Source organism: Argentina anserina, chromosome 6, assembly GCF_933775445.1.
Source record: "Argentina anserina chromosome 6, drPotAnse1.1, whole genome shotgun sequence".
In the NCBI taxonomy this organism is placed as follows: domain Eukaryota; kingdom Viridiplantae; phylum Streptophyta; class Magnoliopsida; order Rosales; family Rosaceae; genus Argentina; species Argentina anserina.
The window spans coordinates 32,772,388-32,800,000 of NC_065877.1; the positions used below are offsets into that span (position 1 = coordinate 32,772,388).

At 37.3% G+C, this 27,613-nt stretch overlaps 4 protein-coding genes across 7 annotated transcripts; 2 read left to right on the top strand and 2 right to left on the bottom strand.

Annotated features, from left to right (window-relative positions):
• The first annotated feature begins 476 nt into the window (after positions 1-476).
• Positions 477-2,234, top strand: LOC126800708 (cytochrome b6-f complex iron-sulfur subunit, chloroplastic). Its single transcript, XM_050528116.1, has 5 exons — positions 477-628; positions 731-975; positions 1,348-1,465; positions 1,633-1,815; positions 1,952-2,234. The coding sequence occupies exons 1-5, from the start codon at positions 590-592 to the stop codon at positions 2,051-2,053; spliced, it is 687 nt and encodes a 228-aa protein (XP_050384073.1). The 5' UTR covers positions 477-589; the 3' UTR covers positions 2,054-2,234.
• A 1,237-nt stretch (positions 2,235-3,471) lies between these two features.
• On the top strand, positions 3,472-6,463 carry LOC126800698 (equilibrative nucleotide transporter 3-like). 4 transcript variants are annotated; one of them, XM_050528104.1, is made up of 11 exons: positions 3,474-3,636; positions 3,929-4,027; positions 4,118-4,180; positions 4,281-4,385; positions 4,481-4,636; positions 4,726-4,869; positions 4,992-5,097; positions 5,322-5,494; positions 5,583-5,743; positions 5,829-6,087; positions 6,176-6,463. In XM_050528104.1, the coding sequence occupies exons 3-11, from the start codon at positions 4,148-4,150 to the stop codon at positions 6,281-6,283; spliced, it is 1,245 nt and encodes a 414-aa protein (XP_050384061.1). In that variant the 5' UTR covers positions 3,474-3,636; positions 3,929-4,027; positions 4,118-4,147; the 3' UTR covers positions 6,284-6,463. The 4 variants fall into 4 exon arrangements, with proteins under 4 accessions (XP_050384059.1, XP_050384061.1, XP_050384062.1 ...); XM_050528102.1 differs by having other exon boundaries at positions 3,472-4,027; positions 4,112-4,180; XM_050528105.1 differs by lacking the exon at positions 3,929-4,027 and having other exon boundaries at positions 4,112-4,180.
• A 699-nt stretch (positions 6,464-7,162) lies between these two features.
• LOC126800701 (uncharacterized GPI-anchored protein At4g28100) lies at positions 7,163-8,930 on the bottom strand. The gene is made up of 2 exons (XM_050528108.1): positions 8,028-8,930; positions 7,163-7,830 (listed from the first exon to the last, which is right to left on the bottom strand). Exons 1-2 carry the CDS (start codon positions 8,667-8,669, stop codon positions 7,480-7,482), a joined length of 993 nt encoding a protein of 330 aa, XP_050384065.1. The 5' UTR covers positions 8,670-8,930; the 3' UTR covers positions 7,163-7,479.
• A 9,031-nt stretch (positions 8,931-17,961) lies between these two features.
• LOC126800700 (transcription factor MYB41-like) lies at positions 17,962-19,325 on the bottom strand. Its single transcript, XM_050528107.1, has 3 exons — positions 19,193-19,325; positions 18,932-19,061; positions 17,962-18,814 (listed from the first exon to the last, which is right to left on the bottom strand). The coding sequence occupies exons 1-3, from the start codon at positions 19,323-19,325 to the stop codon at positions 17,962-17,964; spliced, it is 1,116 nt and encodes a 371-aa protein (XP_050384064.1).
• Between the last annotated feature and the right edge of the window lie 8,288 nt (positions 19,326-27,613).

Here is a 27,613-nt window from a genome sequence, read left to right on the forward strand (position 1 = left end):
TTCCTGGCTATTAATTGACTAATAGATTCCTGCTCAATCATCCTTACATTTACATCTAATTATTGAAAGAAAATACAATGTACTCTACTTAATGTAATGTTCTCCAATATTACATTCAGATCCAACTGTGAGTGAGAGAATGAGTCTATTGGTCATTTAGTGAACAACTGAACATGAAGGCTCATAGTCTGTCTTTTTACCAAAATCATTAAAACATTATTGTCATCAAATGGAATTTCAGTGTCCAGCCCACCAGTTTGTGTTTGTCTTCCTATCAAACCATATCCATTAAATTTCCAGTAGCCTATGAGTGGCTCTGTTCTGTAATGGCAAAATCCTAGCCCAATTTACACATCAAAAATTCAAAGATAACCAAATCATCTATTCTTGGCCCAAACCAATGTTTGTAGTATTTAAAGTTTTTGTACACTGTGGAGAGAAAAATCTTGATCATGGATATGTGGTAGTGTGGCACCCCCTTTTGGCTAATGCCTCTTATCCACTAGATGCTGTGGTAGTCATTATCAATCATCAAATATACGCCAGACCACCTAAAACCCCAATATCATTTCCAGAAAATCCACACACAATGGCTGCCTCTACTCTATCTTCTGCTACCACTTCACAGGTAAAACCAACCAAACTCACTCTGATATGATCAATAAATATTCAGTGTTGGTTTAGAGAGTGGATCTAGAATTATGGATGCTGTGTGTTTGGTTTGTTGCAGCTATGCTCCAGCAAGAGTGCTATGTTCTCTTCAGCACAGGCCCTGTCTGTGATGCCTGGGAGGACACAGATGATGGGAAAGGGAAAGGGAAAGGGAATGAGAATTACATGCCAGGCAGCTATTCCAGCTGATAATGTCCCTGACATGGGTAAGAGGAAGCTATTGAATCTGCTTCTTCTTGGTGCTATCTCACTTCCCTCTGGCTTCATGTTGGTTCCCTATGCCACTTTCTTTGCTCCACCTGGGTGAGTTTCTGTCATTGCTTCCATTGTGTTATATGTACCCCTTTTTGTTCAAGTTCTTTGCTTTTTTTTTGTTGAAATCTATATGTATGCTTGATTAGCATGTTCTTCTCTGGTTAACTTGTTGAATCCTCGATTGCTCAATCCCATAAAGATTAGAAAAGTTCCAAAAAGAACTAGTTTTTTTTTCTTTCAAATTTTGAGCTTAGTCCTAGACACAAGTTGGAGGGATTATGATCAAAATTTAATCTTTATGGTTGTAATTTCTAAACATTATCATGCTCCCACAGTCTCACTGGTAATTTGCCATATATTGTAATCTTTATCATTAGCTCTATGACACACAAAAATCCTTTTACTTGGAGACGATTGTAGCTCTGGTGGCGGTAGTGGTGGTCAAACTGCCAAGGATGCTCTCGGAAACGATGTGGTTGCAGCAGAATGGCTCAAGACCCATGGCCCTGGGGACAAGACTCTTACACAAGGATTGAAGGTAAAGATACATCTTAGGTTCTAGTGTTCTACTGCTATTTCAATTTACTTGAAAATTTCAAGTTTCACTTTGCAATTAAATTGCAATTTTTACACAGCATCAGGTTGAGAATTGAAGAAGTATGTAGTTCTAGAATGTAACAGTTGGATATCTTGTTTGCTTTTTAGGGTGATCCCACTTACCTTGTTGTGGAGAAAGACAGAACTCTTGCCACATATGGTATCAATGCTGTGTGCACTCACCTTGGTTGTGTCGTGCCATTCAACAGTGCGGAGAACAAGTTCATCTGCCCATGCCATGGATCCCAGTACAATGACCAAGGAAGAGTTGTCAGAGGACCTGCTCCTTTGGTAAGTACACTTGTGTTTTTCATCATACAAATTAACCACCAATGCTCTAGCATTGCATCAATTTCATACATTATATATGCACCTCTTCTTTCTGTTACAACTACTAACCAATTTATAATTTGAATTGTCGTGACAGTCTTTGGCTCTGGCTCATGCTGATATTGATGATGGGAAGGTAATCTTTGTTCCTTGGGTTGAAACTGATTTCAGAACCGGTGATGCTCCATGGTGGTCTTAAATTGATCATCACAATCCACTTCCCTCGCATCAGATCTGTAATTTGTATGGTTTCACTATATTCTGCTATCTCACAAACTTAAATCTGTATCATATAAGGTTCACCCTTTGTTCATTCGATAGCATATAATATGCAAGGAGAGGACCTAATTTTTTGAATGTAGCATATTTCCAAATTGCCTCCTTCCGAGTAATACCACACATACCAACTATTACCTCAAGTTTTCAGTTCCCTTGTCGGATAATCCTAGGTACGGCCAGGGTGTTGAGCAGGTTGCTTATGGTAACCTTCTAGTCTAATCCATTGCTAATTGTAACGATCCAACCTCAGCAAATCACACGAGACAGATTACCATGCATATTCAAACCAATGCATCAGATCCTTCCATACTAAACTCTGATGGCGGGAGCTTGCGACAACATGCCAATCTGTCGTAAGGCTCCAACCGCAAAACCTCAACAGATACGCCCCTACTGACCTACTGTGGTTCATGTGTCCACTTGAATTATTCCACTGTAGCCAGCAACTTACCGTCAATAACTCGGTGTAACTCGTCTCCACCAATGAGCTAGGCTTAAGTAAAAACCACAGCAACTCGATCGATCCTGATCAGAATTTGCAAACCCCTTTACCATTGTGATTGTGCTCATCTGAACTTCTGAACATCAAACCTAAGCTGAAGATTGCGGTGTATCAATAGTTCAATACCCATAAAATTTGGGTCCCTTGAGCCATAAGCAACAACGGCCCATATATAAATAGAGCATGATGTCCAATTTATGTGTCCAAAACTCCAAATCAAAGTGGATTAAGGATGGATTAGTGTCCTAATGTGAAACTGATGAGTGAGAAACACGCGCCGGTAGAGTCAACGCCTCTAAAATGTGAAGGAAGAGTCGTCGTATTTCCTCCTTGTCTTCTTATATGGAAAGCCAACTGGTTGGCTACCATATACGTCGTATATAATGCGCCACATATATCACATTTTTAATTTTATTGATCCATTTTTTACTATAATTATTTTTAATTGATTCTTATATGTAAATAAACTTTTGTCATTTTCACAACGTGCATGTTAATTATACTATGACGTAATATGATTGGCTAAATACACCACATGACAATGCCACATGGTGTGGCTGGTACACAGAATAATTACTCTCAAACAAAAATCAATGTCATTTCTTTCCTCCTTAATTTCGAGATTTTCCCGGGAAAGAAAATAGTCCCAGATTTAGAATCCACATTCCTCAATCCTCACGGCTCTGCCAATTCATTGCATTTATGTAATTACCGAACAAGTTTGAATCAACTGCAAACTTGCAAAGACGTAGAAGTAGATCTCAATCACAGTTAGGATTCTCCAACAGTGCCACTACATACATAACTGGCGGCTCCAAACCAAAGCTTTTCGTATTCTTTAAAGTTAATATTATAAAGAAAAGCATGGTTTACTATTGGGCCATTTAGGATACACCAGCATATTCAGATTCTCTTAAAAGCTTGAAGAATCAACCCAGAAGTCTCTTCTCAATCCACACATATCCGATCCAATCAACCTACGCTGTTCTTACTTCTGTTAAGTAATATCTCTCTGACCCTTCCTTCCTTCATTCATAGAGCAAGTTTCAATCTGTCATGTCTATCTGTTTGATTACGTTGTATCCACATGTGTTGTCTCTCTTGTTTGTGCATATGTCACAGAGGTGAGGAAAAGTCGTATCAATCATGGGGTGTTAGCTTTTATTAGTTTTATTGCTTCCTGCATGAAAAAGATTGAGCCTTGCAAGATTGGATTTGAAGAGCATATTACTTTTATCATAATCGTTGATAAACTTGAAGCTGAGTTGACTATGTATAGTTTTTATATGTTAGGCTCACTGGAGTTTAATGTCAGAATCGTGTTTCAATACTAATGGAACTCCACAGAGACTTTAATGTCACATAATCACATATAACAAAAGCATTGCTGAGGTATCTTAGAAGAGAAACTATTAAATTCAATGATTTCCACATGTCTTCGTTTTTATAAGTGATTGTGTGCTAACTTGCCTGAAGTTGTAGGGAGCTGGTTGAAATTTGAGGGAAGAGTTCATGGCTGACCTTAATAATGGACAGCCACAGCAGGTTTGTAATTTGTATCCGCCTAAGTTGCAATTAGAGTAGCTCACAAGATCTGTTTGTGTCTCAAGAAGTTTCTGATGTGCGTTTGTTATGATTATCAAAGGGGAAGTTTGCTGCAATGGTGGTCTGTTGGCTTCTCGGAAATGGGTGTCTCTTCTCATGGAACAGTATGCTTACCATTGAAGATTACTATGTTGCCTTGTTCCCGGTAACTTTTGTGTAGTATTATCGAATTGGTATTCTCATCACTTCTGTAGTGATATGTCTTTGATGAGTTTTAGTTTCTTGTTTCCTGCGGTGCAGAGGTATCATCCGTCAAGGGTCCTCACTCTAGTGTATCAGCCGTTTGCGCTCTTTACACTCATAGCATTGTCATACAATGAAGCAAACATCAATACCAGGAAGCGAAATTTGTTTGGATATACCCTGTTTTTCCTAAGCACTCTTCTGGTGCTAGTGGTAAGTACCATGTTATCAGCTGACATTAATATCTGATGTTTTTGGACTACTGGAGTTAAATTACCAGCCATCTAAACCTCCATATTCAGTTGGATTTAGCTACATCAGGAAAAGGAGGGCTTGGAACATACATAGGAATCTGTGCCCTTAGTGGTGCTTTTGGAGTTGCAGATGCTCATGTGCAAGGAGGAATGATAGGAGACCTCTCCTTCATGAAACCAGAATTCATTCAAGTCAGTACTGTTTTGTGGCAAATTTGCATTCTCTTATGTGCAGTTTCTGTTTTGCTTCATGTTTTCAAAAGTCTTTGTACCTGGCTGTAAATGTATGACATTTCTTGTTTTGAACTGTCCAGTCTTTCCTTGCTGGTTTGGCTGCATCAGGAGCCATAACCTCTGGACTTAGGCTACTTACAAAGGCAATGTTTGAGAATTCCCAGAATGGCCTTCGCAAGGGAGCCAGTAAGTTCTTAATCCTTGTACTTTCATATATATGTTGTTATTGTTGTGCGCATATTTTTGTTCTTTTGGGACAGTTAATGCAAGGTTATGTATTTTTTGTTTCACTGACTTGAATTGATGTCAATTCTTTTCAACATTGGATTTCTATGTCTAAATAGCATTAAGTAAAATAGACTCCGTTGCTGCTTTGTTACTCCTTACTGTTTATGTTCTGGCCACTGCAGTTATGTTCTTTTCCATCTCTACGCTCTTTGAGCTGCTATGTGTTTTCCTGTATGCTCTTGTGTTTCCAAAACTACCAATTGTAAAGTTCTACCGCTCCAAGGCAGCATCAGAAGGATCAAAAACTGTTTCGGCTGACCTTGCTGCTGGTGGCATCCAGACGTTGCCGGAAGGGGTATGTTTTATTGATCAGTATGCTAGAAACAAATGTGCCAAGTACTACTCATGATAGTGATTAGTGAAAACGCTGCAATTTGATGCAGGATATTGAAGATCCAAGTAAAATGCAGCGTCTGGGGAACAAACAATTGCTATTTCAAAACATTGATTATGCAATTGGTATGTTTCTCATCTATGCCCTGACCTTGTCAATATTCCCTGGATTCTTATCAGAAGATACTGGATCTCACAATTTGGGTACATGGTATGTTTTCACTTCTCAAACATAGATACCTGATCATTTTTGCGCCTTGGTTGTTAAAACCAACTGATATCTTGTGACTTATCAGGTATGCACTGGTTTTGATTGCAATGTACAATGTGTGGGATCTGATCGGAAGATACGTTCCATGCTTAGATTGCCTCAAGTTAGAATCACGTAAATGGCTAGTGGTTGCAATTCTTGCTCGTTTCTTACTTGTTCCTGCATTCTATTTCACTGCCAAGTATGGAGACCAAGGCTGGATGATCATGCTTACATCCTTTTTGGGTTTAACTAATGGTTACTTAACTGTTTGTGTGCTCACTTCAGCACCTAAAGGCTACAAGGTTTGTGCTCTTTAGTCTTTTATACATGATAATACATGTCTTGTTCTGTCAAAGATAGAAGTGGAAACTTATAACTTGGGTTTTGCAGGGACCGGAGCAAAATGCTTTGGGAAATCTACTGGTAGTGTTCCTGGTCTTAGGTATATTTGCAGGAGTAACACTCGACTGGTTGTGGCTTATAGGCAAGGGATGGTGATCACTTCTTACATCCGATTTCATAGATTGTTCATAGTTTACTTATCAAGTTTACCGGAAAACATATTGGAATCCTAATTTGTAAGACTACGTGATTCATTAATGAATTTCAACATAGAACTACTGGAGCTTTGGGAAATGTCCCACTAAATACCATGGTCAAATACTAGCATTTGCCTGATGTATTGTATGTATCTATTTCTGTAACCTATGTATATTTTGGGAGAACAATGATCAGTTTCGCACATTCTGTAGAATCTGTACCACCCTCATTGTGCATTATTGAACTCAATAATGAGCATCATAAGGAAAAAAAAACATAGAACTAACTTCCAGTCAAAATATGTAATCCCAAACAGACAATTAAAATACGCTAATAATGGATTAGAAAAGCATCGAAATAGCCTAATTTGATTCAAGAATGGGTTTTCCTGCTTAGAAGACCCTCTTGATCCATTCTACGATAAGTAATCGCAATTGGGACTGATTAAGCTATTCATGAATCACACTCCTACAAAATTAAAAGAGCTTCCAAATTTGAAGCGCATTCCTTAAACAATTCATGGACTTCTTGGACGCATTACCCAATTCCATTTGCCTAAATGGTGTTTAATTTAATTCCTCATGACAAACATTCATCCGCAATTCACTCTATACTCCCTAATACATATGAAGCTACTCAAACCAAAAATTACATAAATCCATCTTGCTTCATAGATAAACACAACATCTTTGGTTATTTATACTCCCAAATTTTGAGCATCTTCTTAGTGCTAGAATTTGCATTTACTACGCGACCAATATACTCCATTTCCCTTATTCCTGGGAATGAGTTACCTCCCAACCTGTCTTAAATGCTATTGGGGTTCTTAATTGATCATTCTTAATTTCCAATGATTTATCATAAATGAAACTCCACAAAATCTAAACTACCATGACTGGAGTAAATGAACCTTCTAGGTTTCAGCAAGAGATTCAGCCAAAAGACGAAAAGCTTCAATTGGGTAATAAAAAGGATCTTCTTCCCTGTTGTAGTCATACTAAGCTAAGACCGAGCTGAAAATTTACAGTGGGGGGGGCAAAATGACAAAAACAACCCAATCGCGCTCGTTTTGTCTTCTAGCATCACGTGAACACCTGACAGGGACTACCCAGAAAACGGTGGGAAAAACCAGACTAAGCTCTGCTCTGATTCCCCTAAACAAACAGAGACACCAAAACTATGATTAGGGGCACAACCGGAAATAAAAACACCGACGCCGGAGATATTGACAACGCCGACGATGACGACTTCTCAAACTGCAGGGAGTCCACGGCCAAAGGCATGTTCTCCTGGTCCGGGCTACACGTCGACTCGTGCGGCGGGTGTGCGCTGTACATTATGGCGCGCAGCACGGCGGAGACGGTCGGAATGTAGGCCGTCTTGTTCTTCGCCAGCAGCCACGTCAGCCCCATCAGCTGGCAGTCCCGGTTGAACATCTTGCTCGCCCTACTCGTCTCCCTCGACGATGTTCCGTTCTTCCCCGACGTCGTTGTCCCGCCCTTGAGCTGTAATTACCAACCAAAATAAAGGCCAATTGCGTCAAAACAAATTACGAAACATGAACGAGTTGTGTCGTTGTGTCTTCTAGTTTTCAGTCCCACAATCGCTTTCGTTTCTATTCTTATGCTTTGGCTACGTGAGTATGTGATATTAATACCAGGTGGTGACCTAGAATTAAACTGGTTAAAAAGACGAAACTGACCTTCTGTAAGGCGCCGAGGCATTTGGTGCAGCCAGTGTAGGAAGAGTTACGGCAGTTCTTTTCTAAGTTCTTGACCGCCGCGGTCGGAGTGGCGTTGTGGGACCCGGAGACGTTGAACGCCGCCGTACAGCTGAGGGAGCTGATCTGGTGGAGCCTGATCCCACAGAAGCAGAGAATGGCGTCACACGTGGCGTTCGGCTGGGGGATCCGGATGTTTCGGCTGAGGAGAGAAGTCTGGAGAGAGTTGACGCACTTCTGCGAGTCGTCCGGCATCATGGGGAGGTCGCCGGCGGCGGAGGAGGGAGCCGGGGCGGAGGAGATTTCCAGAGCTGACCTGGCGTGAGCGGCGAAGAGCCAGGCGGCTAAAACGGGGCAGCATCTGCTTCGGTCTAGGTTTCGGCCGCAGGCTTCGTTGACGCCGCCGAAAAGCTCGGCGGAGAGGTCGAGACGGCAGGTCTGGGCCTGGGTTTGCACCGGGAAGGCCGGGACTGTGTTTGGGCTGGAGTAGTCGCCTGGCTTGAGAGGCTGGCCGTGACCGGTTACCGGCTCAGCGAGTAAACCGGCTAGGGAGATGTCCGGAGTTGACAGAAGCAGCATAATCAGGAGCGTGAAAGTGGTCGGAAATGATGGCATTGTTGACATACAGAGAGAAAAGGAGAGATAGAGTTTGGGGTTTCACGAGAAAGACAGAAGTGGGTTCGTGCGGCGAGGTTAAAGTTTGTAACTTTATCCGAGGAAGATGAAGATTTTAGGGTTAAAAAAGAGGAAGGTAAAGGCTCAAGCTTTGAATCTTCTGCTTTTTGGAAGCATTGTTGTTTCAAGGAGACAACGTTTTTTAAAGCTTCTCTGGAATTATGAATGGTGAAAAGTTGAAAAGCAAGTGAGAGAGAGAGAGAGAGAGAGAGATATGCAAAGCAGAGATTTGATGCTGGGTAGCAGTGCTTGCGTTAATTTGTTTAGGTTTGAGTGCTAAGCTAAGCTTCTGCAGCTCTGAACTGTCTCTTCCTCCTCCTGGAAAACCCAAAACAGAGCAAGAGTTCACAAGTTGAAGGAAAGTAGGAAACTGTGGGTGGGAGATGAAAATGGAAGAGAGCCCAGATGGAAAAACCCTATCTTTTTGTCTTTCTTACTGTAAATGAAATGATGGGGTTGAGTTTTGGTTATGTTTTTGGCTTTGGCTTTGGGTGGATTTATAATCCAGATGAAAAGGAAAGGTTAGGCCATTGCCTTGAGCTGACTCAGAGATCTCTCTGGGATTTATGCACACTAATTTACACTCTCTCTTCTCTTCTAGTGCCTAAAAGAGTAAAAGTCTAAAACAAAAACAAAAACAAAAGCAAAGCACCCACTATAATTGAAAATTATTTGCCAAAAAGATTAGTACTTTTGGATCCAATTATTCAAATGAAAAGGGTAATTGGGTTCTTGAAGGGGTCCATGAGAAATGCATATGATATTGGTTTGGTAGAACTGGGTTTTTTGCATGATAAGAAAAGGCTGTATAAAAAATTGTCAGCTTATGGTGTCCCTTTCCATTTCATTCTCCATAATCCTCCTCAAGCTCAAGTCACTCTCTCCCTCTTCTCCGGTATCAAATTTGCCTTATTTATTTTGTTCTTCCATTTTTTGAGTGAAAAGAATTGTAACGGGTTATTGAAAGTTCGAAACTTGGGAATGGAAAACTGGAAAAGGGTAACGTTGGGTGCAGCTTTGGCATGGGAAACGAGGGCATCCTAGGGATTTGACATCTTCTGTGTTGAACTGATATAAGCAAGCACCATATGCATGACTTGAGCGTTGGCCCTTTACTGGCTATATTTAGAGGCTTCGTTCTCCAGTCTGAGACAAAGGTCCAGCGTGCGTGACAGCCATAGCACCCAGCTTTACACAAATTGGTTTTCAATTTCGTAAGATAACATAAACTATTAGACACAATCGGAGAGAAATAAAAAAGGGGGAAGGCCTCACCCTTGCAATTAAGGTTCACATGAAACGGTCACCCTCCAAATTATCGAAGAGTCTACTACCAGAGTACCAGATCCCTCAAGTTATTGAGATTGGAAGATGTCCAAAATGGTGTCAATTACCTTCAAGATTCCAAAATTGGTAGGTCTTTAAAACATTTTAGTGCCCCCATTGGTTAACTGTTAGAAATGAGACTAACTTAAGATTGTCAATTTGCTATCCTAGATTTTATTTCTGCTAATTTACTATCATAACTTTATATAACTTGCTAATTTGATATCCTAAGTATTAATTTTGTCAATTTGCTAACCTTAAACAAAATTTACTTCTCTTGCCTTTTCAAGATTACCCAATTTGTTTATTTGGATTTTCAAATTAAGTCACTTGGTAGGCAGTATTGAAAATTTGAAATGAAAAGATAATAGCAAAATAGTTAATTTTAGAAACATGGAGTAGGAAAATTGGCAAAATTAATACTTTGAGTAGCAAATTAGCATAAATAAAAACTAGGGTGGCAAATTGACAGAATCCTAAGATAACAAATTGGCTATTAAGCCATTTTTTATATTAAAAGTAAATATTACAACGAGTTCCCTATGGACTATGGACTATGGAGCACCTAGTTTTGAAGAGGCCAAAGTTAATAGCTGACCTCACCCTAGAAGAAAACTTAGAGGACCAACAGCAAACATGGTCAAGGGAATTACCATACATAACAAGAGCATCCACAGTGAAATTAGCTTCAAGATATGTATGGGAGAAAGAATTATCTTCCAAATCTGCATCAACAATGAATTAAATTACTCTCGCCTTTAATACTTCGTAACATAAAACGCCACTGTTTGTTTATTCCTGCATCTATATATTCCTTGGTAACCAAAGGACAAATTAGCACAAACTGCCCAAACAGCTAGGTTCCATATGCATCACAGAAACAACAATGTGGGAATTGTCAAATTATAGGAGTTATATACGTTTGGAGTTGGATTATAGAGACGAGACAAACATACAGCGTCAATCAAGAACAAATTATTCCAAACAAAAGTTCCTTTGGGAAAAGCTTTACACTCTTTTCTTTATCTTCATTTTTTAACACTCTTGTTTGGTTTCTGGTATTACGATGGGCTCTCACTCCTTTCAGGGTCCCCTCCACTTGAAAAATGTAGAGAAAAGCAACTGCTCCTACGACTACATAAGCTGTAAACAACAACCACCCAATTTGGTCCTTCAGAAATGTCATGCATAGATGCATGCAATGGACTTTGTATATCATGCTACTTTGTTAGGATTTTCAACCAGATGTCTTATTATATAGAAGACGATTAGGTTGGAAGGAAGAAGATAGGATCGTTGCAAAAGTGCTTAGGGTAAATGATCATCGACTTGGAAAGTAGGAAATGAAAAGCATCAATGGTGTAATCATGGCGTTACGTTGCAAAATCCAGATTATTGGATCAAGTTTTGTATGCTGCCCGTACAACTGTCGGGGTATTGGTATCTCACGTTAGTCATGTACATAGTTTATTGCAAATCGGTAGGGAAATTGGACTGTGAGTGATACGTTCATCATCTCATTAGATGGATTCAATATGCACTTCACTTCACGAGTGTCATACAATATGTTGGAACGGTTGTGTTAGAAGATGATGGAGATAACCGTTCCAAAACTTTTCAGACACTCATGAATTATTGAATGGTGACGACTGACGTATATCCTGATTTGAATGACTCAATTATGTTCATAGAGTCTGTTGATTGATTACTTACTCAGTATCCAATTGTTTTTGGATTGATATTTACGGAGATAGAACAATTGGAGACTTATTGGATCTCCACATGACCACATTGATATAAGAGCAGTTTAGCACAACAACATCAATTGATTATGGAATCCGGTTTTTAGTGCATTTACAGTGGTTGTAAGCATAACCATGCAACCAAATGTCCAAATGTGACATCAGGATTCATGATTTGGAGTTTTGGACTTGGCCAGAGGCACTATATACCAGTGTCTCTAAGCCTCCAAAGGCATCTTCCCTACTCGATCATTTCTATACCACCATTGCCGTGTTCTCTATTATTGGCCAATGTTGACATTCTCATCTCTTGCGGTCTCTTGGTCAATGAGTTAAAGTGAGAGTTTACATACAAAAGTATAATAAATGCGAGAAAATTATGTGCGTTAAAATTTTCTTTTAATACTTCCATCGTTCTAATTACACCGTGTACACAAGAAATTCTAACAATTACGAAGTGAACAATTGATGAATTAATATTTAATATATAGGCTTATAATGTGGTCTTAGCTACGATTGGGTACATCATACATGAATGGGCTTCACGCCATGCTTGATCTAGAACCAAATTTTCGTAAGAGACAGAAACCGTCGACCCAATGTTAGGCACAATAAGGTCTTTCGCAAAATCACATCTCTCGGTCTTTCACCATTTCATAAAGTTGACGTGTATGTCACCTAGTGTCATTGTCGTCCAAAACTAGTAAATGTGATTTTTGACCTAGAATGTGTATTTGCTCGTAGGATAAGAATGTAACATGTGCAAAAGTCAATCAGTCAAATCCGTGAGTAGTCTTTTTACTAGGATTCTCACTCGGACATATATCACTTTGTCTTCAAGACAAATTAAATATAGCACAATAATTATGTCATTCTTTGGTTCATCGATCCTTGAATGAATCATTTACAATGTGAATACAACTAAATTGAAGAACAAGTTTAGGTTCCTCTATCTCTCTTTCAAATGAGTTCGTCGAGCTTCAAGTGTGAAATCGCAAGAACAGCTATATTGAAATGCATTTGATTGGAACAAATTAAAATGCAACTTTTCAAGAATGTCTTGTCTTTCAAAAAACTAAGGAAGTCAAAAGGCTCATCTTAGCAAATTTGTCTCACTGGATAAAATAGTAAGAAAAAAAGTGGAAAGTAATCATTAGATTCTTAGTTTCTAATAGCTAGATTTAATTTTTCCGATTAATTTGCTATAGCATGCTTCGGCATCCATACAACAATTCAACACTTGAACAAAGATTTATATTTGTATAAGGTTCTGTTTTGAGTATAATGATCACGGAAAGATAAAAAGCGAGGCATTTAAAGACAATAACGCGCTTTTAAGCGTTAGAATTATCAAACTAGAACACGTTTTGAATTGAATAAGTGCGTTTTGGATATTGGGCGGCAAAGACAAAGCTAACTAGTGTTTGTATTGGATACGATTCGATACGTAGCACAACGACACGAGTGTTTGTATTGGATACGATTCGATACGTAGACATGGTAAATAGAAATTTTTTTGGACACAGACACGTAATTGACACGTTAATTAAATATTATTTTTAATATATATATTTATTAAAATAATAATTTATAAATTTGAAAGTATTTAGATGTATATATATGTGTCAAAGTGTGCATTAAAATGAAAAAAAAAACATAATTTGTTGGAACGGTTAAGGACTTAATTAGTACTTTGGATAACCAAGGTTTGAATCCCACCATAAATATTCTTATTTTTATCACGAGTTTCTCTCCATATATATATATATATATCTATATTAAAGTGTGCATAAATATAACAAACACTGAATATGTTGGAATAGTTGAGAAGTTGTTAGGTGTTTTAGATGACCAAGGTTTGAATCTCACCATAAACACTTTTACTTTTATCATGAGTTGGTGCGTATCCGCGTGTCCGGACCGAGTTCAGGCGTGTCCGATTCAGATACTCACGTGTCCATTACATATTGCAGTGTGTCCGAGGCGTATCCAAAGTCAGTTCGCGTGTCCGTGTCTGTGTCGGACACGTGACACGCGACCCAAATGTCGTGTCCGTGCTTCATAGAGACAAAGTAATACTGAAACAACTATAGCTGTAGCTATATAGACTGAAGACGAACATGCTTAGTTGCTTGACCAAAATCCGCCTATCTCATTATTTGCAGAACATGATCAATTAATCACTTCGAATCTTCGATCATACTAGTCCAATTAACAAAGCATGCAAAACGAGTTAAATGAGTTACGGTCGAGCCTCTTGGTTAACTACTATATTATGAAACTTAAAACAACAATCAGCATTTTTTTCATATATACGGACAAAAATCGGTTTGAGAGAAGAGTCAGCGGACATTGTGAATTCTGCAGGTGAAAATTAAAATGACACCGCATCCGTAATTTGCAAGTCCGCCATATACGTCTAATCGCAACTGAACCAACTACTTCTCATCGCATCGTTCTCAATATATATCATACGCAATGGTGGATCTAAAATTAAAATGTCACTTAGCTAATTTAGACAGATAAAAAAATTTGTTCGACAATATTAAATTCACTGAATCACTAGCCAGAAGCAATCAAACAAACAATTTCTATCATTTAAACCTAAATATTCTTATCATTCTCTAATTTCCAATAATCTTAAGTTCTTAGCTAACAAGCAAACCCAAATAGGCATTCCTCGTGAAGGTATGTGATCCCCCTTACGGTGCCAAGGGCAATCTTGAACCGGTTCTCCCAACTTAGGGTGCTACTAATTGTCGCAACCTCCATCCTAAACTTGTTTTCTCCTTGCTCAATCCCATTCAGTTGCTTTACTGCAACAACAATTCTATTAGCAAGAATTCCCTTATAAACATTTCTAATACCAGCGTCATCCACCACATAGAGTGAATTTAGAACCATCCTCAATCTCCATCTTCCTCTTACACATTTTCCTGCTATCCTTGGGATCCACCGCCTCAAAATTGAGAGAAGGGCAGCCACATATGGGATTGGAATCACAAGGAACAAAATCTCCGCGATATTTTCGATATATCCTCTGATATCTCACTTTTTCAAAAAAACGATATATCTTAGGGGTAAATATCTTATTTTTTTCCGTATCTGCGATATTTCTCCGATAACATAAAATATCTCCAATATTTCTCCGATATTTACGATATATCCGATATATCTTCGATATTTTAGAGAAATATTTGAAAATTTTCACTTAAAAAAATTTAACTCAATTTAAGGATGTCTCAGACTCTCCTTGACCTGGATTTTTTGATTAATTAATCACCTCGAGCCTCGAGGGATATAAAAAATAAGACTAGAAGAGTAGTCCTTCAATCAGCTAATTTTTAATTTTTCGTAAAAGATATCGAGAAGATGAGTGAAAGTTCAGGTCTTAACTCTTAAAAGTCAAGCCATATCAGTGACCAGTGCTCTCATTGACCTTGAGATAATCCAAAATAAAGGGTCACAACATAGTATCACACTTTCATGACGATCATAAGAGAATATCCAAAATTTTAGTAACAAATGTTCTCCTCGAGAAATATAGAAAGAGTAGTAATCTTTATCTCCTTGACGTCCTCTCAAAGGATATCTAGATAATGAGTGTTCGCCTTTAGCACTATTGGGGAAAGTAAGAAAACATGAGTCACATTGTAGTCTTTGTCTCCTAGAAGTTCTCTCATACCTTCATAGATTGCTAGCAACCTGTGAACCCATCATGGAATGATAATAATACTGAAATTTGACGTGCGTATTTTAGCACAAACGGCTTCATCTTCTGCTTGTGAAAGAAAATGGAGTACTTTTTCTCTTATTCATACAAAGAAAATGAACCGTCGTGCATATCAGAAGTTGGAAAAACTCGTATACTACTACTATAACACGAAGTTACGCCTACGTGATAAACGAGCAAAGGATAATGTGATCAATGAAAATAACTATATCGATCTACTTCATGTTGCTATGAACCACTTCAGAATGACATTGATCCTCTTCATGATTGGATTATGCATGCACACCTCAATGATGAAAATGGCAACCCTCCTCCACATGTCGTAGAAAAGACAACTGATTTTGGAATTGATGTAAACAAGGTATTATCTGATGAAGTTGGAGACCCGGGAGATGGTTCTGATAATGCTAGTGTGTGGGGCGGTGTAGCAACACCAGATAGTTCAGATAGTGATGATGATGATGGTGGTGGTGGTGGTGGTGGTGGTGGTGGTGGTAATGGTAGTGGTGGAAGTCGACAAGGTGGTGGAGATATAAGGTTTGAATATGGACAATTTTATGTAGGTGAATAATTTGAGCAGTTTACTTGTGAAAGTAATTTTGATCATGCTACCCAAGATGAAAATCATGGATCTAGAGCAGGCGGTCATGGTGCGCAACAGAAAAATAGGTGCAGAAGGAGGACAAGAGGAGCCATTGATGATCAAAATATTTCATCTGATGTTAGTTCAGTTGCCTTAAGTTTTGATTCTATCAATTTAGGCACATAGCACAGTGGGATGTCAAACGAATCACATGAAGTCAACTATCAATCTGGTCATCCTATTTACAATTATGGTCATTTTGGAGACGTTTATGATCAATTATCGAGTTGGGTTCATCCTTACTATCACATTCTCGGAGAAACTATTAGTAGCTTAAAAGAGATATATGACTATCATGTTAAAAATTACAATTCGTACTATATGGCTCGTATTTCTTGGGCAAAATATTGTAGTTTTGTTGACCAACGTGCATCTTTTTAAGCACCTAGAGATTCTTTCTAGTACTAGATAAAATTAATAATTGTATTTGTTTGTATGTAATTCAATAATAAATAAATAAATAATTTCGGAAGAGGAACGATATTTTTTTTCAATATCCCCGATATATCTCCGATATATCTGATATCTCAATTTAAAAAAAAAACGATATATATAAGTGCAAATTCCTATGTTCCCACAGTAGCCAAACACTTGACATTAATCGGTAACAACTGCCCATCCCTCAGTTTTTGTCCCACTACCTTTAGCAGAGTTATAAATCCTCACATTCCCATCACTCTCAAGCTTCAAGAACCTAAGAATATCACCGGCCTCGGCATAATCATTACTATAAGCAACAATAGCAGTTGTGGCCAGCATGGGATCAGAAATCGTCAGAATCCCAAGAGGCTGCCTCTCTAAGCTAGGAGAAGTCAAATTAGAAGTATTGCTAGTAACATAAGAGTTCAACCCTTAATCCCGGCCCAATACACGATAATATCATTCCACAACAGTCAAATTCCCATTTTTTATGAGATTGAAGGAATACATACCCGATCGCAGAATCTTACCCACAATGAAATTCTACGACAACACGATCGTATATGTCAGGTAGGCCGTCGGAGTAGGTGACGGTGGTGGAGAAGGAAGGGGAGAGGTGGGTGGGTCGGAGATTTGTACTCTTAATCCTAATGTCTGAGATTTCAAGACAACGAATCAAAGTACGATTCTTTAGATTCCAAATATCCAATAATTCCTAATTGATAGTTTAACTAATAAACTCATATACTCAGTTTATATAACCTCCAATTCTCTAACATATCCACTAAATTTCAGATTTTAATCATTCCATAATCCATAATTTGACTTAAATTTTTTTTTTAAAAAGCTTAGAGCTAAACCGAATGGGAGCTATAGTGGCGTGGCAGAGCGGGGGAGTGGCAAACTCAAACTGGCAATGGCAAGTGGCCGGAGTGGTGATGGCCAACGAGCTTAAACTGAAGAACATGAGAAGAAAGAGTGAAATACAGAAGTGAGAAACTAAGAAAGGGTTCCGTGGGAATCAGTGTTTCTCAGTTAGTATGTTTCATTGCCTACTCTTTTTCTCTTTTTTTAATATGGAAGTTGTTTTTTTTAGGCTTCAAGTTCACCTGGCTCCATCCCAGTTAAGCTTGGGTTGGATGACTTGGATCTGCCCCTGAAGAATGTACGTGAACTTGTGAAGCGCTATAGAAATTACTGTACTTAATTAGAAAAACTATTGATGGTAAAGAATCTCATACTTATCAACATCAACTACATACTACAGTACTGGTACATGATCAAACAAGAAACATAATGTACGTAGTAGCTACATCGAGTTGACTAAGATCTACAATAATTGAAAAAAGACAAATTATTAATTCAGTATAACATTAATTAGATGTAATCATTGATATCCAACGTATTGTCCGGGATCTCAAACTTCAACAGGTTGCTGCAATAACTTTCGAGGTCTCTCTCATCCTCTGTGCCGCTTCTGTTTATGTTGTTGTATGTGCCCGACCAATTTAAGGGAGTAGGGCTCGAATGAAGCGTCGACAGAACAGAATCAAGTCCGAACTCGTGATTAGCATTAGTGTTGTTTGAAGGTAATTGGAAAAATGATTGTCCTGCCTGTTCTGGAGCAGTAGGATTAGAAGTACTGCTAGGCACATAGCTTGGCAAATTGGAAACCGCTTTTGCAGGAGCGAAATTCGAATTAGGGACTATATTTTCCTGGGAATAAGAAGCTGGACTGCTAAAGTTGGACATGTTGGGTAAGTTCCCTTCAGTATTAATCATTTGCATGAGCTGTTTTATGTTTGCCATGTCTGGAGAAAAGTCATCTTGGAAAAGATTTTGGAACTGAGGATTAGACTGTAACGATGGGACTAAGTGGTTCTGCAAATCCTGGGAAAAATCGCAGACATGGTTTTGGTTTTGTGAAAACATCTGAGGGTTTCCTTGTTTGAGTGATGAGAGAGTGGTTACTAGCCGCAACAGCTCCGGATTGACATTAAGGGCTTGTTGTGTGCCTAACAAGTTTGACAGGTTGAGAAGTACTGCAGCTGGGTTGATATTGGACACATAGGAACCGAGGATGGAGGATAGGTCAAGGAGATCGATACGTGGAGCGTGCGTGACTGGATCGATCCCCATTCGGAGAAGCCTTTTCCGGATATGTGTGTTCCAGTAGTTCTTGATTTCATTATCAGTTCTTCCTGGCAGGCGAGCTGCAATAGCTGACCACCTAACAAATTATTGAAAAGCAGATAGTGAGTTACTTTCAGCATATAAATTCTGCGTAAAGGAAATATGCAAGTAATATGATCGCTTATAATCAAGCATATACAAGTTTTATACGTACTTGTTGCCGAGGATGCTATGAAGTTGGATTATAGTCTCTTCTTCTTCGAAGGAAAATCTTCCTCTCTTTATATCAGGTCTCAGGTAGTTAGTCCATCTAAGCCGGCAACTCTTGCCACATCTTTGGAGTCCTATATAATGCATGTGTATCAAGAATCGTCAGTTATATGTGAAGAAGCGGAATCCTAAATAATTAGAGTAAAAGCAAACAAATTATCTGGAAAACGAAGAGAATATCAACATTATATGTATGTATATATACCTGCATTCTTTGGGAGGTTGCGCCAATTTCCTGGTCCGTGTTCCTGGATATAGTTGACGAGAATAACATCTTCTTCAGAAGTCCATGGACCTTTCTTCAGTCCATTCTTGTCACAGCAAGGAGCTCTTCCCATATTGGTGAATGTTGTCGAAACCTGAAGCTCGTTTGATGAGGAGGAGAAGGTGATTGCTAAGTAAAAGTGTCCTGTGACTAATAAGGTTCAAGTTGAAGAGCTTGATGGTGTGATGGGAAAGATGTCGCGTTTATATATATAGTAGTGCAGGGATGAGCCTTCGGAAACATTTTCAAGTCAAAGGGATTTGGCGCCGTCCCCATGCCACCTGTCTTATTTATGTGGAGTATCACTACAAATGAAATTATGACCGGACTGTATGATACCGAAAAAACAGAAACCGGCCATAACCGAACCACACCGAAACTAAAAAACCGAAATCGGACAGAATCATTGCGTCGGTGTCGGAAACCGAACCGAACTGAGTAGTTAGTGTGGGTTATCGGTTATATGCTTTCAAAAAACCGATGAAAACCAAACCGAACCGAGAATTGGGAGTTAACGTTATAACTTGTATTTGGTGAACATATATAATCGGGTGCTTATGCAAAGAATATATTTAGTAATAAATATATGCATGCAGAGATATGTGATTTTGATTTTTGTATGTGTACAATCATGCATGCATAGATCTAATGTAATGCTTGAGGGTTTTGTCAACTAGCCCTCATGTTAAGACAAGTCTAGACGTCTAATGATGAAGCTAAGAAGGTTTAATGTGTATTTTGGTTAACTTGTGTTTCAACGAAGTACATTGTTTTTGTTTAGTTAATATTTGAGTTCTTGATTATTCATTTGGTGAATGTAACTTAATTGAAGTATCAAACTTGTAGCTTATTCCTTCACTTTTAATCTTTTAATTTTCATTAGTCAAGTACAAAAGGTCAATAAGGATATTATGTTTTGTAACCGAAATGAAACCGAATTATAGGTTAACCGAAACCGCAGTTTATATATATATTTTTCGGTTTCGGTTTTGAAAAATATGAAACAGAGAATTCGGAGTCGGTTTTCAATTAGTGCTCATAAACCAAACCGTTGACACCGAGTCCAGCCCTATATGAAATCATTCATATATGAATGTTTCCCTGTAGGCATATGAGTATATGCATGTTAAGAGTATGTATGCAAATGTACATATTGTATGCAACCTAGTAATACGTACTAATTTACACTAATTCATGCAGATGTATTTCCTTGTTTGTTAATGTATATATAATATGAATCGGTATATTATACATTTTAGTCCTATCAATTAAGATCGATTATGCATCTACTTAAATATTTGGATGGGCATGTGCCACCACAACACTAAGCCTACTAAAACTAGCTAGAAGTGAAAATAGGGTTTTAGTATGTAAAGGGCTGACCTTAATATATATTTCTATGCGTATACGTAGTGAAAGAGATTGGACGGTAAGGTTGTTATATCTCCTATCAACAAGAGAAGAAATTGTTCTCCCTCTAGCTAGCTAGCTTCTTTCGATCGCTCATTTACTGTTGGTTCCATGCATGCACGTCAATCTTAATCCCTACATCAACCTTCTCTTTCATAGATTACTTGTACAGTAAGAGATTATTAATTCATTAATTTTACGACGGCTTTCATAGTTTCATCCAAGGAATAAAATATCGGTGATTACGGAAATATCAAGGGTCTAAAAAATGGAAATTTGACGGAAATTTCGGGAAGATATCGATCTTGAAAAATAATTGAGAAAATTGATGTAAATTTAAATAAAAGCGTGGAAATTTTGAATGGAATTTTGAGAGATATTTCTTTGATCAATTATCTACTATATTCCATAAGAAAATATCGTATAACTATTAGTCTATAATGAGTTATAGTAATTTGAGATGAAACAGTAGTTGAGAATTCTGAAAAATTGACAATTTAAAGTTTAAACATCTAATTTTTTATGACTGAGAACCCAAAGAAATGCTAGGTCATTACACCTTATTTACATATGAATATGATACATTGAGTATGAAATTGCATGGGTGATTTATAACAACGTAGAGAATCCATGAGATATAAAATTTTAAATTATTAAGAATTTGTACAAAATTTTAATTATTAGAACCTTATACCACATATAGAATCTAGTATAAATATTAATTTATAGTTGTATTATAATTTAACATGATACGGTGCATACTTAACCATTGAGAATTAACAATAATTTACTTTAGTTATTTAATTCATGACCCAATAAGACATGAAAAATAGGATAATGATCATGAAATGTGTATTTAAGAATGTAGTGAAATTGAATTTAATTATATAGAAAACTAAATCAAAAGGTACAAAAAAATTTAAATTTATTAAAAATATCAAAAAATATTAAGAAATATTAGAAAATATCGAAAATATTGGTAGTAAAATTGAATTTAATTATATAAAAATATATATTAAAAGGTACACAAAATTTAAATTTATTGAAAATATCTGAAATATCAGAAAATATCAAAAATTTCAGACGAAATTAATTTAATATGGTAAAAATATATCCTTACCGAAAAAATCAAAATTATAATCGAAATATCGACAATAATTTCGATTTTGTAGTCGTTAGTTTCATCAACGAGTCAAAGCCCCCACATCCTTATATTCAATCAGACATAAATTAACTATTAAACATAATGAATTCATGAAAAGGTATCAACACTAATGCCGTCAAGTATTAGACTGAAAGTGAAACAACGATGTACGTCTAATAATAAGACAATTCAAGCTATAGACAACATTGAGTGAACTGTATCATCAAACGAACGTTATTCCTTAAAACTAAAGTTCGATCAATCGGGTGTTAAATTATGTATTATTTGAAGGGAAAAAAAAAGATGCTGGAGATCGAATTTAATATCTCAAAATCAACTTTGGAAGAGCTTCCATGATTAACGTATGCTGTCGTCTAGAAGATATCCATTCTTGTTATTAATCTCCTGTGAACCTTAAGGCTCGACTTAATTTCTTGATTGGTTAGAATCTAAATTAAAAGGCTTTGAAAAACAGTTCCATGCTTGGTCCTACTCTTATTGAAAAACCTTATGTTTTATGTTGACAATTTAACACCGCAGAAATGTTTTCTTTCAAAACACTGGTGACAGGATCCTAATCCTTTTGTGTGTCTTGTAAGAAAAACAAAAGGAAATCATGTCAAAATGAGCGATCTAGTTTACTCATAACCAACCCTCGTCATGAACAAAGAATGAAGCTTGAGATGGTTTGTCATCTTGTTAACAAAATTTAACCCCGGTGATCGAAGCTCACATTCCAAGCTGGAATGTATAACCAAATCCACCAGTGCAATCTATCCACCATTCCACGTAATGATCAATCACAGGTGTAGTTCCTACTCTCCAACAACAAAGTCAACCATCTCCTTGAATTAACACTTGTCCTTCATCTGTTGCTTCTATCATAATCCAGGAGCAAATGAAAAGGCAAACCCAACACTCAATCTGCAGCTGCAGGATCAAACGTTTCGTGGAGTAATAGAAATTCAGATACTACAGTCCATCCACTTTTATCTAACATTTACCGAAACTGATCAAATACTATTAAAATTTAATCATACTTCTTCTTCCTTTTCTTCCCACATAGACCACATCTAGAAGAACGACGAACTCGACGACGATCCCTTAACAACTGCTAGCTGCTTTTCTGCGTACGTCTTATAATATTCATCTGATTCTATCTTCAATTTGCATGGATGATATCAGCCGTTGAAATTATAGAACAAATGTGGAAATGTTACGAGCCACGTACATAGTTTTCAGGAGTATAAACCAATTTCTGAGCCCTGCAAACCGTAATATTTTATTTGTTGTCTCCCTGTTGGTGTTCATAGAAAATTAGAAATGTATATGTATATATAATTTCTAAGCCCGGGATAAATACAATGCTTTTAAAATTTACAGGCAGTGACAGATGCCCCTATTTGATTTTCTTTGTAAATTAGGCTAGGTCATGCAAATCTTCGTTCTGTGGTCGTGTATAGTAAAACACCTTGTTAATTACGGGTCGTTTTGCTTATTGACGAATTTTAAGCATGCTTTGTTCCTAGGCTAGCTACGTACATATCGATTACTAGTACAGGTAATACCTTGTCATGCACAAATCTAGGGTTGGTAGAGGATATATTATATTAAAAGGGGTTAGCTGATAGTTAAATAACGTCCCTAATTTCTCGTGAAAATGAGGTGAGGTAAGTTTCCGAAAAATTCTCAACAAACTTTGAATATGATATCGGAAGCATTGGGCCGGGGTTAGCTTTGTCGATACATTATCTCGTTCATGTCATGTGTATGTATATATATTAAGGTTCTAAAAAACGCTAGGCGTTAATCGGGCGGACAGCTAAAAACCAGCGCCCAGAGGATTAATCGGGGATTAATCGGATTAATTGGGGATTAATCGGCCTAAAATCGAGGCGGCCAAGGGTCTCCAGGCGCCTAGGCGGTCCTAGGCGGGGATTTTTAGAACATTGATATATATATATACACACAAATATATGGATACTGTGGAATGAGGACTTTAAGTTTAGACTGATTTTCATGGATGGAATACATCGAGCCCTTAAATTATTGGAGCATATGGATGTGTTTGTAAATCGAAAGAAGAACTTCGCTACTTTGGTTGATATGTTGGCCTCTTTGGTTTACGTTTATGGCTGTCACTGTCTTTCTCTTGATGCATATTGAGTTGTGGTTATTGCTCAGTGATATTTGACATTAATTTCAGCATTAATTGTTGATTGAAGACTTCACATTCTGTATTAATTGGTGATTGAAGACTTCACATTCTGCATTTATTTCAGCATTAATTACTGATTGAAGACTTCACATTATGCATTAATTACTGATTAAAGACTTCACAGTATGCATTAATTTCAGTATTAATTGTTAATTGAAGACTTAACATTCGGTATTAATTACTGATTGAAGACTTCACATTCTGCATTAATTTCAGCATTAATTGTTGATTAAGGACTTCTCATTCGTTTAGCTTGTTAAATAGACAGAAATGTTACTCTTCGATATTAAGAAAAAATAATTTTTTTCGAACTAGTCTCATTCTCTTTATTCTTCTGGATTCATTTTTCAACGTAATTAACTCACGTATTTGGTACATTATAGTGATTATACACCCCTCATCCATGCATATTGTTTATTCTACGTCGTTGTTATCAGTGAGATCTGCGCTGTTTGTTCTAGTTTGATGATTTACATTTCTGCAGATTCTGTTTGACCTAATAACAATATATATAAGATTGGTCCGTACAATCAGAGCTCGTCGATCAGGCATGAGGCCTAATCAGGAGTTTGCTTTTGTCATTGGGGAACACGTGGATTAGGATTGTGGTACCAAACTTGCATGCAAATGATGCAATGCATAGTGAAATTACACGTAAATGATGGGTGATGTTAGTTATATGATATGAAATATGCATGTGGTGATCGTAGGTGATTGGACAGTGACACCAGAATAAACGGGTTTTATTAGAACATATGCTATAGCAGAAAAAAAAAATAACATTGCCGGGAAACATCTGAGCATCACCTGAGAATTCCTCGATTATACTAGCGTGAGACAAGGGGTTTTCTTTGGAGGCCTTGACTAAGCCCAATCGCTATGATTATCTTGGCCCTAATCTCTGTCAGCCGCATAGAAACATCCAGCAATTATATATTGGCCGGGCAGGTGCACACAACTTAATTTTAGATTAATATTTAGCCGAGTGCCCCTGTCCAGATTACGTGTTGATATTTAAAGAAATTATCCTCGAATCCCTTTACCAAGAATCAACCAAAGGTTTAATTTGAACTATGCTAGGGTCCTTTCACCATATGATTATGCAAAACTTAGCTTAAGACAAAGGTAGCTATGGATGAATGTTGGGCGATGAGAACCCCAGGCCATGCCATGACAGTGATGACGCCGGAATCAAAAAGTAGTGTACGCCCTTATTACCCTCGTAAATCATTCATCTCGGTGTGGAGCGAGGAGGATGATTTCCATAAATTATGAGTATATATACACACGCACACACTGACACAAATAACAAACAATACGTACCATATTGGTCGGGTGTTTACCTCGTACTTTCATCAGAAATCTATTGTAGTATATACGTGTTCGATAGGGATCTCAAAAACTAATCTTTTGCTTCCTAAAATATTTTTAAAAAAAGTTTAAGCAAAGTTATTGGATTAGTGGTGCTGTAACTTGTAACTGTTGTTGTTCATCGGTAATAGTAGTAGATGAAGAATCTATTAAATCAGTGATAGTTTTTCTAAGGTGATTACTCTATCAGGACAATTTTTTTCTTGCGAGTTTTTCTAAGGTAACCCAGGTCCAGCAACATGTGGGGTGTTTTTCGGGATTCTTCAAGTGGTTTTTTAGGGAGTTTTTGTCAATTGCTTGGTTAGAACTCTTCATTTTATTATGAGCTTTATGATGTAATTTTGACAATTGAAATTGCTATTACTAGAGGTTGGTTCTACTTATGGTTGGAAAGTGACTATAAGTGTGGTGACATATTATTCTTCCAAATATTTCTCTCCCCCGTGGAACTTAAGAGTTTGTTGGCACAACTGTCTATCTAAAGTCTGCTTGATGTCTTTTCGATGCAGTCATATATTCAGATAAAGAAATGCGGTAGCTGACAGAATGACTAATTTAGGCCTCACCAATGACTTTTACTTGATATGATAGTCCCCCTAGTGTGCTCATTGAGTTCTTACAAGCTAATTACTTGGGATTTCCGAATTATCGGTTTTCATAATAGGATTATTTACTCTTTTTTTCTTTGGGTTTTTTTTCTCTCTCGGCACTGTTTTAGTCTAGTCCCATTGCTATGTATTTTTTTTTTATCAATTGAAATCGAGCGTGGGGCTAAACCTCCCAACTTGACTGTGTTCCAAACCCCTTAAAGAAAATATGCATGGTCCCTGGTACAAGGTCCAACTGGACAACAACATCGTTGTATATACTTAGCAATCCTACTGTGCCAAATGCCCAAATAGTTCGGCTAGTTAAGTTTACACTTCATACAAAACAACAAAACAACAAAACAACTACTAATTAAGCTTCATTTTGATATGTCAAATTAGTGAAATCACGATGGTTATGGACTTATGGTTAGGCGCATAAGAAACTCCAGAGTATAGAATAAACTGTCAAATCATATCGAGAATGAGCTAAATGGATAGATGAGATATAGAGAGAGTAATGTGTTATGAAGGACCGACTGGACAATATGTGATATGAGGATACGATAAATTAAAATATTTTTGAACATAGACACGTGATGGACAAGTTAATTAATTATAATATATATATATATATTTAATGTGTTATTCAATAGTTATTTTTTTTAAAGTCATTGATAATAATTATTACTGATACTTTATGTTTGTTCTCCTCTCCGCCCTTTTTTTTTTGGGTTAAGCGTAATGGAACAAAACTTGCACCCAACTTTAATAACATCATCATTTCATCTTTGTTCAAACTTTCTCTACTACAGTGCTAATCGATTTTCATCTCTCTCACACAACCACAACATAATGATAGAGCGTTAATTAAAACGTCTATAATAAATCTTGTAAAACATCATCGTTGGTATAAAATAAGCAGAGATCGTTCAGTCCAGGGAATCGAATGGAACTCTAAACTTTTAGTGTTAACAAATAATGAGGGGTTTGAGATTGAATATTAACTACTAAAATAAAACCTAAATTACTATTTACATGATCGATTTCTCTTGAGCAAATGTAAACCAAATTTACCATTACACCACATAATTACAAGTTCGAACCTATCATGCATTCTAATTTGACCAATTACATATTTTTTTAGACACCAATACAATTAGAGCCTTAGAGGATCATCTAATCATGCAAGATTTCATTTAACATTTAGATTGACTTAGGGCCTAATCTAAATTTGCATGCAATCGAATTCAATAACACTTAGAGTAGAAATCAAACAAGATTACATTTAAGCACCAAATCTTTGTTGGAGACATGTTTCATGTGTGCCGTCACCCACCATGGTTTCACATGCAAATTTCCAGAATTTCTACAACTTTTAATCAACACAATCTGAACCTACTTAGGGCATGATTCGATTTATGTCAATATGGTTGATGAATCTAGCACTCAAACTTGTTTTGTCGAGATTCCGGCTGGGGAATTTTGGTGAACCGATGAAACTCTCCGTCACCTGTAAACCACAAGCACACGGCGTTACGGGATGAATATTGGGTTGGCCGGCCTCCAACACTCTGATGTCGAAGTCAGCTACAAAGATGAACATGTAGAGTTAGATAGAAGAAGATGTG